The sequence below is a fragment of the Paroedura picta genome, chromosome 6 (assembly GCF_049243985.1).
Source record: "Paroedura picta isolate Pp20150507F chromosome 6, Ppicta_v3.0, whole genome shotgun sequence".
In the NCBI taxonomy this organism is placed as follows: Eukaryota; Metazoa; Chordata; class Lepidosauria; order Squamata; family Gekkonidae; genus Paroedura; species Paroedura picta.
The window spans coordinates 77,223,617-77,240,912 of record NC_135374.1 but is presented as its reverse complement, the minus strand read 5'-3'; the positions used below and the strand labels follow the sequence as shown (position 1 = coordinate 77,240,912).

The 17,296-nt window shown below is 44.0% G+C and overlaps 1 protein-coding gene across 2 annotated transcripts in view; it reads left to right on the top strand.

The window, feature by feature from the left end:
* The window catches only part of MOSPD2 (motile sperm domain containing 2), a 32,961-nt gene that overhangs the window by 3,962 nt on the left and 11,703 nt on the right, over positions 1-17,296 (top strand). For both annotated transcript variants that reach the window (XM_077343191.1, XM_077343190.1), the window contains exons 3-9: positions 7,034-7,189; positions 9,791-9,877; positions 10,964-11,118; positions 11,845-11,905; positions 13,759-13,797; positions 14,385-14,509; positions 16,118-16,288. In XM_077343191.1, coding sequence (XP_077199306.1) covers positions 7,034-7,189; positions 9,791-9,877; positions 10,964-11,118; positions 11,845-11,905; positions 13,759-13,797; positions 14,385-14,509; positions 16,118-16,288 — 794 coding nt within the window. The remainder of the gene's footprint in view (positions 1-7,033; positions 7,190-9,790; positions 9,878-10,963; positions 11,119-11,844; positions 11,906-13,758; positions 13,798-14,384; positions 14,510-16,117; positions 16,289-17,296) is intronic.

Below are 17,296 nucleotides of genomic sequence, written 5' to 3'. Positions count from 1 at the left end.
CATTGGAAGGGGGGGGGGGTAACTGTAGCCTTAAGCATCAAGATTTTTTCTGTTTTGATGTTTGTCTTTTTGGTCTGGGCAACACTTCCCTTTAGGCCCCAGCTTCTAGCGCTCTTCTAGCTTCCTTAAGTGTCTCCTGCTTTGGTAAGTCTGCTCACCAAAACTTGTTTGGCTTGCCTTTCATTTTACTATATCAGACTTAAAAAAAAAAATTATTATTGACTATTTTTTTACTTGCACTTACCGAAACAATAAATATTAAACATCACTGATACTACTCTTTTGCAAAGAGAAAATAATCAAAGTAGAAATGTAATTGGATTACTTTTTTTTGCCTGAAGAATGGAAGACACAAAATTTGCCAACATTAAAATCCATATCCATAAATCAAGAAATGTTAATAGCCAAGGTGATTAACTTGATAAATTGTAGTGAGAAAGTAATTCAGCAATCAGATGAATGTGTTACACCCTGGCTTGTATGTACTTGTTAAAATCATTGTGTTAATGAATCATTTACTGGTATGAAAAGTTGTAGTACATGTGTGGATATAATAATATATAACATACAGTAGTCATTGTATCCAGCCCCTGGATATTTTTCAGATCATTATGTGCAAATACTAATTCATTTAAACCAGCTTCAAAGAATTTCCAAACTCATTCTTCTAAATGATGAAATCCTCACAATCATGTGCATAATCCCTAATTAAAGTATTAAATACCATGTGCCTTTGTAATGTCCAGCTTGGACTTCCTTAATGTGCTCTCTGTGAGGTTGCCTTTGAAATTGGTGCAGAAAGAAGCAGCTGGGGTGCTGATGGGGCCTCACTGCAATAAACTTGCTTATTTATCTTGTGTCATCCACTTTGCTGTTAAGTATATTTCTGGCCTTGAGACAAAGTGCTGGCTTTTATCCTCAAAGCCTTACCTAAATGTCTATAGTCCATAGTACTTGAATAGGTTCCATGTTTTTCTCCCAGTGTTCTGAGGTTGGCTGTGCTTCTGTGCTACAGAAAGTTTCAGAAATGTGCATTTTGCATGTAGGCCTGCTCAGAGGCCTGCTTGGCAGCCACCCCAAGACTATAGAACTCCCCGCTTCAGGAACGTACTGAAGCATCTACTTATCTCTGTTTTTAACATGTCTCTTTGAAGTTTCTGTATGGTAGTTTAGTGTACAATTTAATGTATTCTGTTTGCATTTTTGTAAGCCAGTATGAGTCAGGGCTCCCAGTAAGTCCAAAAGAAAAGCATACTGGCCTCTTATGCATGGCGCACTGCCGCCATCCCGTTGTGCCGGGCCAGGATGCCCTGCCGTTCCCCGTGTATGCACGGAGGCAGGGCATGCTGGGCTGCCCTGGCATAGCACGTGCACACGCTAAACGCCGGGGCCAGAAGGTAAGCTGGCGGGGGTGGGGGGAGGTTTGGATGGCCCGGGGAGGGAGTGGGGGGGACAGGCCCCCTCCACAAGCCCAGGTGGGGGCAGGGGGTCACCCCTGCCAGCTCCAGGGCTCCGCGGAGCCCGCAGGGGAGCACAGTGTCCCTACAGGGACACCGTAGAGTCAGGGCTGGGCGGGCCGACAAGTCTGGTACTGGTGATTACGCCCAGTGCCGGCCCGCTGCAGCCCCGGCTTACCAAGGAAACTGCGGAAGATTGCGCAGTCGCTTACCGTGGGCCTTCCGTAGCCCTGGGCCGGGAGGCGCTTGCGCTGACAGCAGCAGCAAGCGTTATCGGTGATTTTAACTGAAGTACTCCTGCTGCCAGCGCGGGCATTCTGGCCTGTGCATAAGAGGCCTTAGAGGCTGTGGAAATGGCCAGTTGAAGCTCTTTGTGTCATGGAGGTAAATAACATCCTGTTACAGGGACAGGAAATTCTTCTGTAGGCCCCTTGGCAGTCCTAATTATGAGTGTGTGTTTACCTGTTTCTGTCTATAAATTACCTTGAATCCCTTCCTGATTTTTTTTTGCAATGAAAGCTTTGACAAAGTTGCTACTTATTTCAGTACTCAACTTTGAAATGTCTGAGGACACTTGGTGATTATGCTGTCCCATATGGAGACAGGGTTCACTCTATTTTCTGATTAGTTGGGGGAGGGGAACTGGGTCTGCATTAAGGATGGCATTTTTCCTGCTTGTATGTACAGAAATCCTCTAGCCCAGGGATGGCCAAACTGTAACTCCCAAGATGTCCATGGACTACAACTACCATGACCCCTGCTAGCAGCTTTCTGGCAGGGGCTCATGGTAATTGTAGTCTATGGGCATCTGGAGAGCCACAGTTTGGCCACTCCTGTTCTAGCCCGTCACCTAATTGCCATTGCAGCCGTTACCAGATAGGCCTCAAGGGTGCTACGTGTCACAGGGTGCTACTGCAGCCACTTTTGGTCAGGTTGAATTCTTAGGCAGGAACTTCTACCCTCTTTCTTATTAGCACCTTTTTAGAATAGAACAGGGGTAGTCAAACTGCAGCCCTCCAGATGTCCATGGACTACAATTCCCATGAGCCCCCTGCAGCATTCGCTGGCAGGGGGCTCTTGGGAATTGTAGTCCATGGACATCTGGAGGGCCGCAGTTTGACTACCCCTGGAATAGAAGGTGGATGCACTCATGGGATAGAGGAATGGATGGCAGAGGCAGCCTATTTGCTTCAACAGTCTGTCATTTTTGAAGGGCAGTGATTTCTTTATCCATAAATAATTATGCAGACCTTCATCTAGGTCTGCTGGTTTGGGTCTTTAATCCACAATCCAGACCATACTTGCAGCTTGATAACATAATTTTGGTACTGCTAATGCTCTATTTTTCACTTATTCTTGTTTTTTTTAGCCATTGTAAAAAAAAATTATTTGTCTTTGCCACTCTAGGAAAATTCTTTCTTCTGTATATATAGGTAGCATTTGAAATAAGAGATTTAATTTTTTCAGTATATTCATTTTGATTGCTGAAATTCTACCCAGATTGGAATTTTTAAAAATCTGCTTGTGTCAATTTCTGTGTCTGATAATTCTTTTTTAAAAGATTACAATTTTGTCCAATCATATTTATTTCCAGGTATTTCATAGATTGGGTAGCTAATGTGCATTCTGAACTTTTTATGATATCCCCTTGTTGCATTAAAATTTTTAACATTATTGCCTTTCCTGTTGATTTTATGTTCTGAGAAGGATCCAAATTCTTCAATAGGTTTCATTACATACCATGACATTTCTGGTGGATCCAAAACTTTTAAAACCACATTGGCTGCATAAAGTTTTCATTTTAAATTCTGTGTCTTCCTTTATTTCTTTCATCCTTATCTCTTGACTGATCTTTGTAGCTAAACTCACTATTGCTAACATAAATAAGAGGTGGCAAAGGGCAGCCCTTGGTTGTTCCCTTTTCAATCAAAATGCTTCTATTAATTTCCATTTATTACAAAGTTTCCTTGCTGATTTTAATATATGCTTTGCATCCAGTTTCAGAATTCCAGGCCACAGTCCATATTCCAGAGTATATTCAGTAAAAAAGACTAAGCTGTAATATCCATTGATTTTTCAGCTTCCAAAAATAATACTGCTTTCTTCTTGTTCATAAATTCAGTTGCACCCACTATAAATCTTATGTTATCTTTCATGTACCTGTTTGGCCAAGATATAATAAATCTGGTGTGCATTTTCTTAATCTTTCTGCCATTATTGTAGCATATATTTTATAGTCTACATTCAGTAAAGATATTGGTCTATATGACTGCTTCACTGCCTTTGTTATATATGTCTCTTGCCACATTCAGAGACATTGTCTTTTATCTCAGAACTTTTTGTAATAGTATCATTAATACTACTTCAAAATGTTTATAATACACTGCTGTTAGCCCATCTGAACTTCGTGCTTTGACTCACCCTGGGTTCTTGCATGTATTTGTTACTGGGTACCATTGAAAAGGAGAAAGGATTCAAGAGATTTCTGTTAGGGGCTTATGAGAAACTTGGAATTAAATTGTTAATGGACATTCAGTTCCAGAAGTAACTTTTTCATAGGGCATCCTCAAAGTACTTCCACTGTTGTTTGTTGATACAAACAAGCTAAATTTTCACAGACTTCCTTTTAAAGGATTCCATGTTTAAACTGGTTTGAAGTCAGGTGTATAATATTAATGTTGTGCTAAATGCTTGGAAAATAGATGAGAGCTGTGTATATTTACTTTCAAACTGGGTGTTATTTAAATATTTTACATTGATATGCTTATTTGTAATTTTGAATACAAATCCTATATTTGTACATTATTGTAATTAACAGAAATGTTAGACAGAGATTTACCTTATTTCTCAACATGGAATTTTTTTCTGAAAGTTATTTCTTGAGCATCGTAGAGTAAATAAAGATTATTGCTATATAATCAACCATTTTGCAGATTTTCACTGCATATGACATTCATTGATTCATAGTTATATAAACGCTAGGTTCAAAGCCCGTTCCTAAGAACGGGCATTGAAAGGGTCTCCTCCCCTGGCCCCCGGCCAGGCAGCTTAAGGTGGCTTTGGGCCACAGCTGACAGCCAGATCAAGTGGGGTGGGCGGGGGCTGGCTTGGGACAGAGCTTCTTAGCAGGCAGTCAGCAGGCCCAGCCTAGCAGGCCAAAAGGCCCTCATTAGCAGGGCCAGCCTAGCCTAGCAGGCCCTGCTTTGCAGACCAAGAGGCCCTCATTAGCAGGCCCTCCACCACAACCATGTGCCCAGGGCGTTCTGCCCTTACCTGCTGCTGGCTCCAGGCATATCTGAGAGCAAGGAGACTAGAATCCAGGGACAGAGGGTGGGAGCTGCAAGGGCAGGGCCAATCAGGGTGCAACCAGCTTTGCTGACTACATCCTGATTGGCCCTATTCCCACTTGGACAGCTGGACACATTCCACCCCCAGGCTGTTTCACAAATATATAAAGGTACCATGGATAAGGATAATAGCTGTGATCTGATCTTTACCATTGTAAAGATACTTCAGTTCATAATAAGAATGCCAGATCATATAAATTTAATGGATTGTCTTCAAAAATTTTGGTGGTTTCCTTATTTATTTATTTATTTATTTATTTATCATACTTATATACCGCCCTCCCCGGAGGCTCAGGGCGGTTTACATCATAACAGAGAACAATACATAAAACAGTCTGTAACATGTATAACTGATAACTAATAATTGTAACCAAAATAACAGCACAATATAACGGTATAACAATATAGTACTACAAACAGGTCCAGGGCTTATTGATGGGATTCTGAGGGGGGTGGTTTATTTATTGAATTCTGAGGGGGGGTGGGGGGGGAGCAGGGGCCCTTGGTCGCTGTTGATTACGTCTGGTCTCAGCCAAATGCCTGGTGGAGGAGCTCCTTTTTGCAGGCCCTGCGGAACTGTTTAAGCTCCGTCAGGGCCCTGATCTCTTCTGGGAGCTCGTTCCACCAGGTAGGGGCCAGAACAGAGAATGCTCTGGCCCTGGTCGAGACCAGACGGACTTCTTTAGGGCCAGGGATCCTTAGCTGGTTGGTGGTAGTAGAACGCAGAGCTCTTTTGGGGGCATAGGCGGGGAGGCGGTCCCTCAGGTACACTGGGCCCTGACCGCGTATGGCCTTGAAGGTAATAACCAGAACCTTTAGTCTGATCCGGAATTCAACTGGTAACCATTGCAGCTGGTGGAGAATAGGCCGGATATGAGACCTCCACGGTGTTGCTGTGAGGATCCTGGCTGCTGCATTTTGAACCAGTTGTAGTTTCCGGGTCAGGGCTGAGGGCAGGCCTGCGTAGAGCGAGTTACAAAAGTCCAGTCTAGAGGTGACTGTCGCATGGATCACTGTGGCTAGGTGTTCCGGGGCCAGGTAGGGCGCTAGTAGTTTGGCTTGGCGGAGATGGTAAAATGCCAGCCGCACTACCTTTGTGATCTGGGCCTCCATTGTGAGGGAGGCGTCCAGAATCACGCCTAGGTTCCTGGCGGAGTGAGCCGTAGAGAGCTGCACGCCATCCAGGGTAGGCAGGCGCGCTTCCTCACATGGCCCCTTCCTACCCAGCCACAAGACCTCCGTCTTTGAAGGATTGAGCTTCAGACGACTCTGCTTGAGCCATCTCGTCACTGCTTCCAGGCACCTGGCTAATGCTTCTGGGGGAGAGTCAGGGCGGCCATCCATCAGGAGGAAGAGCTGGGTGTCATCTGCATATTGGTGGCAACCCAGCCCAAACTTCCGTACCAGTTGTGCGAGAGGGCGCATGAAGATGTTAAATAGGATAGGAGAGAGGACCGCTCCTTGTGGGACTCCACAAGTAAGTTGCCGGCGGTCTGATGTTTTCTCTCCTATTGCAACCCTCTGTCCACGATGCTGAAGGAAGGAGATCAGCCATTGAAGGGCTGTCCCTTGTATTCCAGCATCGATGGATTATGAAATTATTTGCTTACCTCCTGTGTGAGAAAATATATGTAATATAAAATGTTATGTTTCAATATTTTGATGTTCCTTGGAACTTTCTTCATGCATATTATTTTTGTGCTTATTAGATTTCTAGACCATCCTCCCAGCTAGCTGGCTCTGGGTGGTGTATACAGATATAAAATTCACAGTAACAGTAATATAATTAAATTAGAATTAATTAAACAATGACAAGTTTAAACAGGTAATTATTAGTTTGTGGATTTTACATATACTGGGGGGGGAGTAAAAGAAAGCTTCAGGATCATGTGAACTATGTAAACCAATGCATTCATTCATGCTGAAGGCTTTGTTGCCTCTGGGGAATCCAACCAGCCTTTCTTTTTCCTAGTAAGAAACCAGTCCCCGCCAAGGACCTGCTCTGGGAATCCTGGGACAGGGGCTATAGTAAGAGAGGGGAAGTGTGAGTGGATCTGGATTGATACATCCAATGGTTACCCTTACATATGGTCACCCTGTTCCTTAGCATCAGGACTTTGCTGTTCCTGACATAGGTTCATCAAGTTACGGTTCTCTCCTCGTACTACTCCTTGAATTAATAGAAAATTTTATGTCCCAGATGCTCATGATTTATGTTATTTATATCAGCAAAATCAGATGCATATGATTCAAGAGATGTGGAGAGATTGCAGCAAGATGATTCCTGGGTTGATAACTTTCTGATATGGCGACATGATTCGGTGGATGAAACCCTGAAGATGATTGATGAAAGCTTTCAGTGGAGGAAGGAGTATGCAGTCCATGGTAAAATGCTTGGCATCTAATGTATCATTCTTCTTACTGGAGTGCTTCTTGAATTGTATATGCTACTTACTTCTATTGCATTATTGGTAGTAACTTGGTCTTGTCCCTGCCTGGTGGAATGAGCTCCCAGAAGAGGTACGGCCCCTGCAGGGAATAATGCAGTTCCACAGGGCCTGCAGGACAGAGGTCTTCTGCCAGGCTTTTGGCTAAGAACAGGCTGAGGGGACATGGTGGGCCTTTCCTCCTTAACTGTTCCCCATAATCCCCATCTGGGTAGCATTCCTCTTCCTTTGGATGTTGGCAGCTGGAGGGAGAGGGATTAGGTGAGTGAGGGATGTGGGTGGGAGGTTTTTGGTTGTTTTACTGTATTATGTTCTGTTATTATTTTAAACTTTGTATCCAGAATTTGATGTTAATCCTCCAGGAGCGGCAGCCTAGAAATAACCTAATATAAGAAAACCACTTGTCATTCCTTGATTCAATGCAATTGTGTTATAAAATGGAAAAAAAATGCGTCAAGGGATGGCATCAGAAGGAGCGCAAAGAGTTGAATACAGATAAAAATGTTTGTATGGATGCAGATCTAACTATACAGAAGTAATAATATCATAAATCCTGTAGACCACCTGACTAAGCATAAGAACATAAGAAAAGTCCTGCTGGATCAAACCTATGGTCAGCCTAGTCCAGCATCCTGTTTTACATAGTAGCTGTGTTGGCCAGGGCCAGCAATAGGACCTAGAGACTAAGACCTTCCCCTGATGTTGCCTTCTGTCTGGGATTCAGAGATTTAGTGCCTCTGAATGTGGAGGCTCCCTTCAGTCACCGTGGCTAGTAACCATTGATAGACTTATCCTCTATGAATGTATCTAATCCCATTTTAAAATTGTTTATGCCTGTGGCCATCACAACATCCTCTGGCAACTAATTCCACATTGTTATCATTCTCTGTTTAAAACAGTAAAGCCAGACCAAAATTCTCTACTTGGAAATAATTCTTGATCCTTAACAGGGCTTTTTAAAACTAATTTTCACTATATCAACTTTGATATGTCTTCTAGACCAGTGGTCCCCAACCTTTATTAGGCTGGGGACCGGCAGGGCATCGGGCCACGCCCGCGGGGGCCGCGCCCACGCTTCTGGCCGCGCCCACGGATCGGGCCACGCCCGGAAGCCACGCCCGCGGATCGGGCTGCGCGGGCGCAGCCCTGCCCCGATTCCTTCTCCCCGCCCTCCCGTAGTAAGTAGCTTCCCGGGCCGCAAGCTTGCGGCCTGGGAAGTTTTTTACTGCGGGAGGGGCGGGGAGAGGGAGCTGCGGCCCGGCGCCGGGCTGCGGCCCGCAGGTTGGGGACCACTGTTCTAGACCAGTGGTCCCCAACGTTTTTACCACCGGGGACTGGTCAATGCTTGACAATTTTACTGAGGCGCAGGGGGGGGTAGTCTTTTGCTGAGGGACGTCGCCACCACTTGAGCCCCTGCTCCACTTGTGTTCCCGCCACCTGCCGGGAGGCACTGCCAGCAGCAGCTGCGCAGTGCCACGCCAAGGGGGATCCCCAGCCATGGCGGCCACTGGAGAGCACCAAAGGTGAGCCAGTGGCAGAGTGGTGAGGCAGCCCCCGAGGCAGCAGCCGAGGTGGAGGACGAGGAGCCGCGGCCTGGTACCGACTGATCCACGGACCAGCACCAGTCACCAGACTGGGTATTGGGGACCACTGTTCTAGACTATCCTGTTTCCTTCAGTTCCTTTAAGAGTCTTAATATGGAACTATGGGTTTATAGTTTCATCTCTGCCTGTGTTTTCTTTTTCTGGTCTGGTTTAGTTGTAGGATCAAACCATAGGTTTTGGTGCTATGTAAATGTTTTTGGCAGGCAGAGTGCTGTTTCCTATTTGGCATGCTCAAGCCATTGTTGCTAGACGAAGAAATGAGCATGAATCTTCATGTTTTGGGTTCACATAACTCAAAATGATTTGGAATTAATGTCTGAATCTAACCATTGTCAGAGGGACTGTTGTCATCTCCTGGGAATGAAAATAGGTTCATGATAATGGGTTACATAAATGGTCATCTTCCACTGATGAAAGGACAGTCAAAAGACAGTGATTTTTCTGCATTTGTCTGCCTTTTCCCTTCACAGCCTCACATTGTGTCCAGTCTTGTTGCTGTGGTCCTCTGTGTTCCAGGGGGCAGTGGGCTATAACTGGAGAAGGGGCCATTTTTTAATCTCATGTCTGGCTAGATGCCATCACATTTTTAATTCCTTCTCATTTTTCAGTGATTTGGGATCTAAAATATTCTTACAGAATAAGAAATGCAGTTCTCTTTCTAAACTTTATGATATAGAACAGGGATAGTCAACCTGTGAGCCTCCAGATGTTCTTGGATTACAAATGCCATAAGCCCCTGCTAGCGTTTGTTGGCAGAGGCTCATAGGAATTGTAGTCCATGGACCATCTGGAGGACCACAGGTTAACTACCCCTGATATAGAACCCCCCCCTTTTTCCAACTCTTTCAGATACAGAATGCTTTTTATCTTACTTCACATTTATTGTTTCAGTCATAGTATGACTGATGGAAATTACAAATATTGCCTTCCTACAGACTTGACAGAATCTTCACTTCCAAAACGGGTGTTTGAAGTTGGTGCCCTTTTTCTGCACGGTTATGATAAGGAAGGCCATAAAATATGTAAGTCATATCTGCCATTTCATGTGCTTATTCCTTTTACCAAAATGCCAGCTTTTTTCAAATAGAAAAAAAGTATCAAGATTAGAATGCTACAGGGATTTAAATGTATGGAAAACATAACTGTGTTGAAATATGTGAGAACACCTTACAAGGAGATGATATCATGAAGAAGCATCAGTCACAAGAACTTCTTTGGGGTTACATAAGACCTTATTCAAGGGCAAGTGCCTTCAGCATGTGTAGTCTGCTGAAGTCTGAATGCACTCACATTGGTTTGACCTATATAGGTTTTGCTTTAGTGGGAGTACTAAATCCATCCTTGTCCTGATGATTGCAGTTTCCTGCTGGAGTCTGAATCGTTGTTGTTTTTACCCAGCATGTCTGATGGTACAATCCAGTTACATTAGAATATGAATGTCTGATACATTCACTGCAGTGGGAGGTGGATTGCGCTGGAGAAAACCTCAGTTTCATTAGGAATTTGGTGTTTGATCTTATCATATATAAATGCATACAAAATTTATTTTGCCTACTTTATAGCTCAAAGGCCCCTCCTAAAGGGCCTCAGTGGCCTTGGATTATGTAGATCTTTTTCAGAATTTGTCACATGTGATAAGGAATTTTTTTTTTAGTTTCACATTTAATAAATTGTTTAGTTTTGGGAACATTTTCATGTCATAGTTTCAAACCTATGATCTCTTAGAGTAGCGATCCCCAATCTGTGGGCCTCAGATCACATGTGGTCCTTCGACTAATTGGAGGTGGGCCCCGAAGGACGCCTTCTCCCCCCCCCCCACGGCCCTTTACTTCACACCCCCCCAGCCCTCACTTCATTGTTGTGGCATGTCTGTATCTTATTTTGAAGGGATGTTTAAATATTACCATAGCAATCAGAGAGCGTTAGGGCAGTGGTTGAGAGTAGAGGAGTAAACTACCCCCCCCCCCCACACCGGGCCTCAGTAAAAGGCGTTGAGTGGTCCCTGGTGATAAAAAGGTTGGGGACCACTGTCTTAGAGGATTTACTGTAGAAAATAGTTTGAAAGAAAGTAATTAACAAACATGTATGTTGTTGGGTTTCCCCACTAGTTTGGTTCAGAGTGAAATTTCACACAAAAGATGCCAAAACACAATTTGAGAAAAAGAAACTGGTCGCCTTTTGGCTAGAGCGCTATGCCAGGAGGGAACATGGAAAACCATTGACTGTGGTATTTGATATGGCTGAAACTGGGCTAAGTAACATGGTAAGCAGTTTTTATTGTTTCTTTCTCGTTTGCATATCTGGAAACTCGTTCTTCGGGTAGAAATGTCATGAACAAACAATTCTTGCAAGCCCTTTAGCTAAAGTACTTAGAGAGAAGTTCATTCTCCAGTGGAATACAGCTCAGTACTCTGAGTTAACCGGTTCATAAATCAGGTAGAACTTAGCTCTTCAGTAGGGCTTAATAAAGCTAGCATAAGAGAAGCATTTGCATAGTGACAGCAACTGTACCTTCTACTTTGCATCTGAATCCCACTGAAATTCCAGGCTGTTATAGTTTATTCCCAGAACTCATTGAGCACTTTGCTATCCCTGGGAAGACAGCAAACCCTTGCTGGTTTCCTTTTGTGTAACCAGATTCCAGAAGAGTTGCTTGTATCCTGACACTACATTCTGGGTTTGCTTTTGGTGCCTTGTTGCGAATTATGTAACATCTTGGAGATCTGTAATTTGTCCAGTTGTGAACGCCCAAAGATCAATTAACTCCCATGTGGTTTTTCCAATCCACAGTGCATACGCTTAACTGCTTGCATTTTTAAGCCATAGTTTGTTCAGCACAGACAGTACACAGGCAGCTGCGTATGTGTGAAAATAATAAGATAATATGATATGACTTTCACTGTGCTTCTTAACCTTAAGCCATTTAAGTTGTCTGTTAGTAGATTTTAAATATTTATACTCAAATTGATAAACAATGCCTCTGTTTCAGGACTTGGATTTTGTCCGGTACATCATTGGCTGTTTTAAAGTATATTATCCTAATTACCTCTGTAAGTACAATAGCATAATTTTACCTTACCTTAGGGGGAAGTTCTCTCCTCCATGTTGTTTGACATCATTATGTGCTCTTTGGCCCAGCTGATCAATAGCTATGGGATGAGCTGTAACCAGTATGCAGAAGACACCCAGTTCTATCTCCTGATGGAGGTTGCCCAGACTCCGCCCCCAGATACATTTGCCAGATGCTTGAAAGCTGTAGCTGGGTGGTTAGAAACGGGGTCGCCTGAAACTCAACCCCCTCCAAGATGGAGGGCCTATGGCTTGGTAGGAAGGAGCTGGATCAGGAAGCGAGGCTGCCCACTCTGGCCGGGATGCAACTCAACATCTTGTCAACAGCCAGGAATTTGCGTGTGATTCTGGATGCCTCCCTTTCTGTGGAGGCCTAGGTTACTAGAGTAGCCCACCTGGCATTTTTCCACCTTCACCAGGCTTGGTTACTAGCACCCTACCTATCCTCAGATAACCTAGCCACAGTGACCCATGCAACTGTCACCTCCAGAATTGATTTCTGCAACTCACTCGATGTGGGCCTGCCCTTGTCCTTGACCCAGAAATTCACAGCTGTTCCAAAATACAGCTGCAAGGCTCCTCACAAGCGCATCTTGGAGAGCCCATATCCAGCCAGTGCTGAGGCAGCTGCATTGGTTACCAGTTGCAGCCTGGATCAAGTTCAAGGTTTTGACCTTTAAGGCAATTCGCTGTCTGGGCCCCACATATGTGCAGGATGGCCTGTCTCCCTATGCCCCCCCCAACAGCTGGGCCTTGCGCTCCACAGGTGAGAATCTGCTGGTGATCCGTGGCCCACGGAAGATACGCCTGGCTTAAACCCAGGCCAGGGCCTTATAGGTGCTGGTCCTGACCTGGTGGAATGAGCTCCTGGGAGAGCTGAGGGCCTCTTGCGGCTTTCCCAGTTCCGCAGGGCCGGTAAGATGGAGTTATTCCACCAGGTCTTTGGTTGAGGCCAGGGCGGTTTGATCTAGCCTCCCCCCCCCCCCACATTGGCAAGAACATTGAGCCTACCCCTCCATCTGTCCCCTGAGGCATGGGATTATGGGTAGTTCGTTTAGTGGTGTGGGGGGAGGTGAGGTTTTCACTATCAGGGAAGGATAATTTTTATACTATTTTATGCGGTTTTATTGTGTTTGTGTGGGGGGGGGTTACTGTTACTTGCTACGAGCCAGTTGAACTAGGAGGGGCAGGCTCCTTCAGTAATAAATAAACTTCCGTGGCAGCCAAATATTGCTAAAAATTAACCTGAACAGAACTTGGTCTGATTTGTGTAGGCCGCTGATATGCATCCCTATAACTATGTGTGTGCACACCTGCTTCCCCATTTGTTTCAGGGGAGGAATTGTAATTAAGATATTTCTTGTTCCACTAAGGTGAGTAGGCAAACTTGTGTGCTTATGCCACAGTTATAGAATGCTTTCATGTGTTATGAGCCTCTTACATTGGGATGAGTATATGCCACAGGCAGATCCATATAATCAACATACCACTGTCTCTCCCGTTATTCTGAAACTGCAACATCAGTGTTCAGTTGTGAAAGATGTAGCCTTACAAATGCATCCAGGATGTACTGTAAATTCTACACCTTTTCAGTTACCGTTTCTCATTACTACTAGCATTGTTTACACTATCTGTCTGCGTGTGTGTGTGTGTGTCTGTGTGTGCATGCATGCATTTACGCCCTCGACCTGAAAGTGTAAGAAGGGTGTGTTTTTCCCCTTTAAAACGAACTCATAATTGTGTTCCTAGCACAGTATGCATTGCTTACTGGCAAGCGAGAAGGGCAGCGTGCATAAATAACTGGCTTGACAGCTCTTTTCTTTTGTCATTATAGCAAAAATTGTGATTTTCGAATTGCCCTGGATAATGAATGGTGAGTTTAAACATCTAACTTTCCAAGTAGAATCTAAAAAGTTGTGGGTACAATTCAAGTCTCTGCAAATCTTTTAGAATGTTATACCATATATACTTTTAGTCATAATTTATGTGAAAGAAATCCCCCAACCTGCTTAATTCAGAAATGCCAGTTTCATTTGTTAAGGCTAATTTTATATCTAGAGCAGTGTTCAGAATTCAGAGCTGGAAGGGACCACTAAGGGCTATCCAGTCCAGCCCCCATTTTCTGCTTGTGAAAGATTCTAGCACCAGTTGAAGTTGTATTATTGTTTTGCAAGTTTCCTCCCTCCCATTGACAGATCCCCTCCTCACCTCTCCTGTTTTTGAGGGTTACATGCTCTTGAGATGCTCCCCAGAGTTTGCTTCTGCTGCAAGATCTGTTTCCTTTACACTAAATAGGATCCAAGCCATAGTAAATTTTGCCTATTATTTGTTAGCACGGTACTCTCAGTTCCTGGCAAAATTAATCTGGAGCTATTGCACTGTTACTATTGGGATTAATCTAAATGTGCATTGTGAACTGTGTGAGTAAAGGAAACTTATTCCTACTTTATTTTTATCCAGCTGCGTTTAAGCTTGTGAAAACCTGGCTTGGTCCGGATGCAGTAAGCTTTCTGAAGACAGTCAGTAAAAATGACATCCAAGAGTATATCAGTGCTGAATATCTACCGCCTCATATGGGAGGAACTGTAAGTCTATTACTGTGGCAGAACGTCGTGCAATTGACAATACTTTTTGCAGATAATGTATGGAAGGGGCAGTGATACCCGAGATGGTCAGGTATCCTATTATTCACCTCAGCCCAAGGTGGTCCATTCTGTCACTCAGTGCAAGGCAAGAGACTCGTTCTCCGGCAGGAGGCACCTTGCACCAGTAGAGCAGATTGCCTATCGCTGATGCATCTTATAATTACCTTCATGGTGCTTGTGTAATTTAACATTAGTATTGTAATAAAATACATTTATTTTTAGCAGAGATGATTGCAATATCCTGTTAGGGCAGATTGATGAATATTGTCCTTCCTTCCTCATCCTCTGTCAAACTACTTGGTATATCTTGATATTTGGAAAAGTATTGAAACACTGAAGCAAACAAAGAGTCATTTATAAATGGTTCTGATATTTTTAATATGCCAAAAAATCTCTCCTTTTTGCTGCAGAAAGGTAGTTTTGAAAGGGACATATTCTTAATGTAGCAACATATGTTCAGATTCAGAGGTTGTAGAAGTCTGCACCAAATTGTTTTTTCCTACATTGCTTGACCTTCAGACACTGGGAAAGTGGATAGGAGTACTCTTTCAGTGAGAGAGTATGGGGGCGGTGGTGCATCCCTTGCTAAAGAAACCATCACTGGATCTGCGGGACCCATCTGACTATAACCCTGTCTTGCATCTTGCATTTCTGGACAAGGTGGTTGAGAAGGCCACCGTGGACCTGCTCCTGGAATTCTTGGAGGAAACTCAAGCTCTTGAACCATACCAGTCGGGCTTCTAGCCTGGCCACAGGGTGGAGATGGTGTTGGTCACCTTGTTGGATGATCTCTAGCACCAGCTGGATGGGGGTGATTCAGCTATTCTCATAATTGTATTATTATTTATTAGATTTCTTACCCGCCACTCCCAACAGCTCATGTCGGATTACAAACATCTGTATAAACCCCCCCCCCCCAGTAAAATACCCCTTAAAACCACAGACATAGAATACAGCAGATAAGAGACAATAAGATGTGGCAAAAAAACATGAAATCCCCAATTCTATTCACAAAAAAAAGAAGGTAAAGAAGGGCAGATAAAACCCAAGTCCGCCATTCACGTAGCAATGTCTTTTGTCCTGAGGGGGCTCAATTGCTAACAATACTTTAGCCTCAACCATAGACCTGGCAGAAGAGCTCCATCTTACAGCCTCTGTAGCTCCTCTGGGCGCTCATTCCCCCAGGTAGGGGCCAGGACCAGACGCGCTTCCTGAGGGCCGGGAATGACAAATAGATTTGTACCTGCAGAGCGCAAGCCCCTGCAGGGGGCATAGGGTAACAGGCGCTCCCTCAGATATGTGGGTCCCAGGCTGCGAAGGACTTTTTAATACCAAAACCTTGAACTGGATCCGGGCCACAACTGGTAACCGATGCAGCTGCCTCACCACTGGCTGGATATGGGTCCTCCATGGTGTTCCTGTGAGCACCCTAGCTGCTGCATTTTGTACCAGCTGCAATTTCCAGCTCAAGGGCAGGCCTGCGTAGAGCGAGTTACGGTTCTGGAGGTGATCGTCGCACCCTCAAATCATAACTCTCTTATTTTATAGGACACCTTCAAGTACCGTTACCCTCCGCTGGTGGATGACGATTTTCAAACTCCATTGTGTGAAAATGGACCTATCGCTAGTGAAGATGAAACTGAAAGCAAAGAAGAGATAGACGTGGACAATAAGGAGAATCCAGAGTCTAATGAAGAGCAAGGGTCCAGTTCAAAAAAGGTATCTTTGAACTGAAGGGATAGAAAGTTCCTGTAGCATGGCAACCATAAATAATTACTATTAATCTAGAATGCTGAACAAAGTCTGAGGAGCAATTGTATGGGGTTTCTTTCTCTTCCTGTCATAGTTGATCAACCGAGCCCTCAGGCTCATGCTTTGTAGGAAGTTTAACTGGGTGAGATTTGCATCTGAGTAAACATGTTTAAAATGTTCTGCAAGTGATCTATAAAACTACTTCTCATTTGCTGCAGAACTACTGTTATTTGCACAGAGCACTGCCCTGCTTGGATATGAGAAAGCAATTTCTGATTGCAATGTTTAAAATTTCTATGTTGTTTATATGTATTATAATCCCTTTTTTGTGGAGGATACTCAGCCAAGCATAAATTTAAATTTGATAGTGATTATCTCAGCTCTTTCTGTCTTGTCAGAATCTGAATTCTATTTCAGCAATCAGAGTTTCCTTTTGAGCTATGCTTCCTTTTGAGCTATAGTATGATTCTGTCCGGAACTTTGAATATGTCACTGTCTTCTGAGTAGCCATGCTGCAGTTTCTCCGGTCACCATTTACTGTTGGTCTTAACCCTTCCAAAAATGCTCATGCCCTAGCTGCTTCTGTTGATGCCACACTTCTGTAGCTGAGTTTGCATCTCTCTCATATTTTTCTCAATGGCTTGGCCATCTTATTCACCTGAGAGTATGTATTCAAAACCTTTCACATTTGTATTCAATATATTGCAAACACGGATATCATCTTTGTCAGGGAGTTAAGAGTGTCTGCTGTGCTGCAGAATTCAATATGTCTGCTTCATCACATGTTTTTCCCCCCACTTACACACTACAACTTCCACCACATTCCATCACATCTAAGCATGATTCAAGGTGAGGCTGTAGTGATGAGGGCAGTCTTTGTTCTCTATGCCTCCCGTCAAACCCCGTGGCCCAAAATGAATTGATTATAAACTATGGCAAAGCTGAAACCTGCTATCTATCCCAGACCTGGAGTAA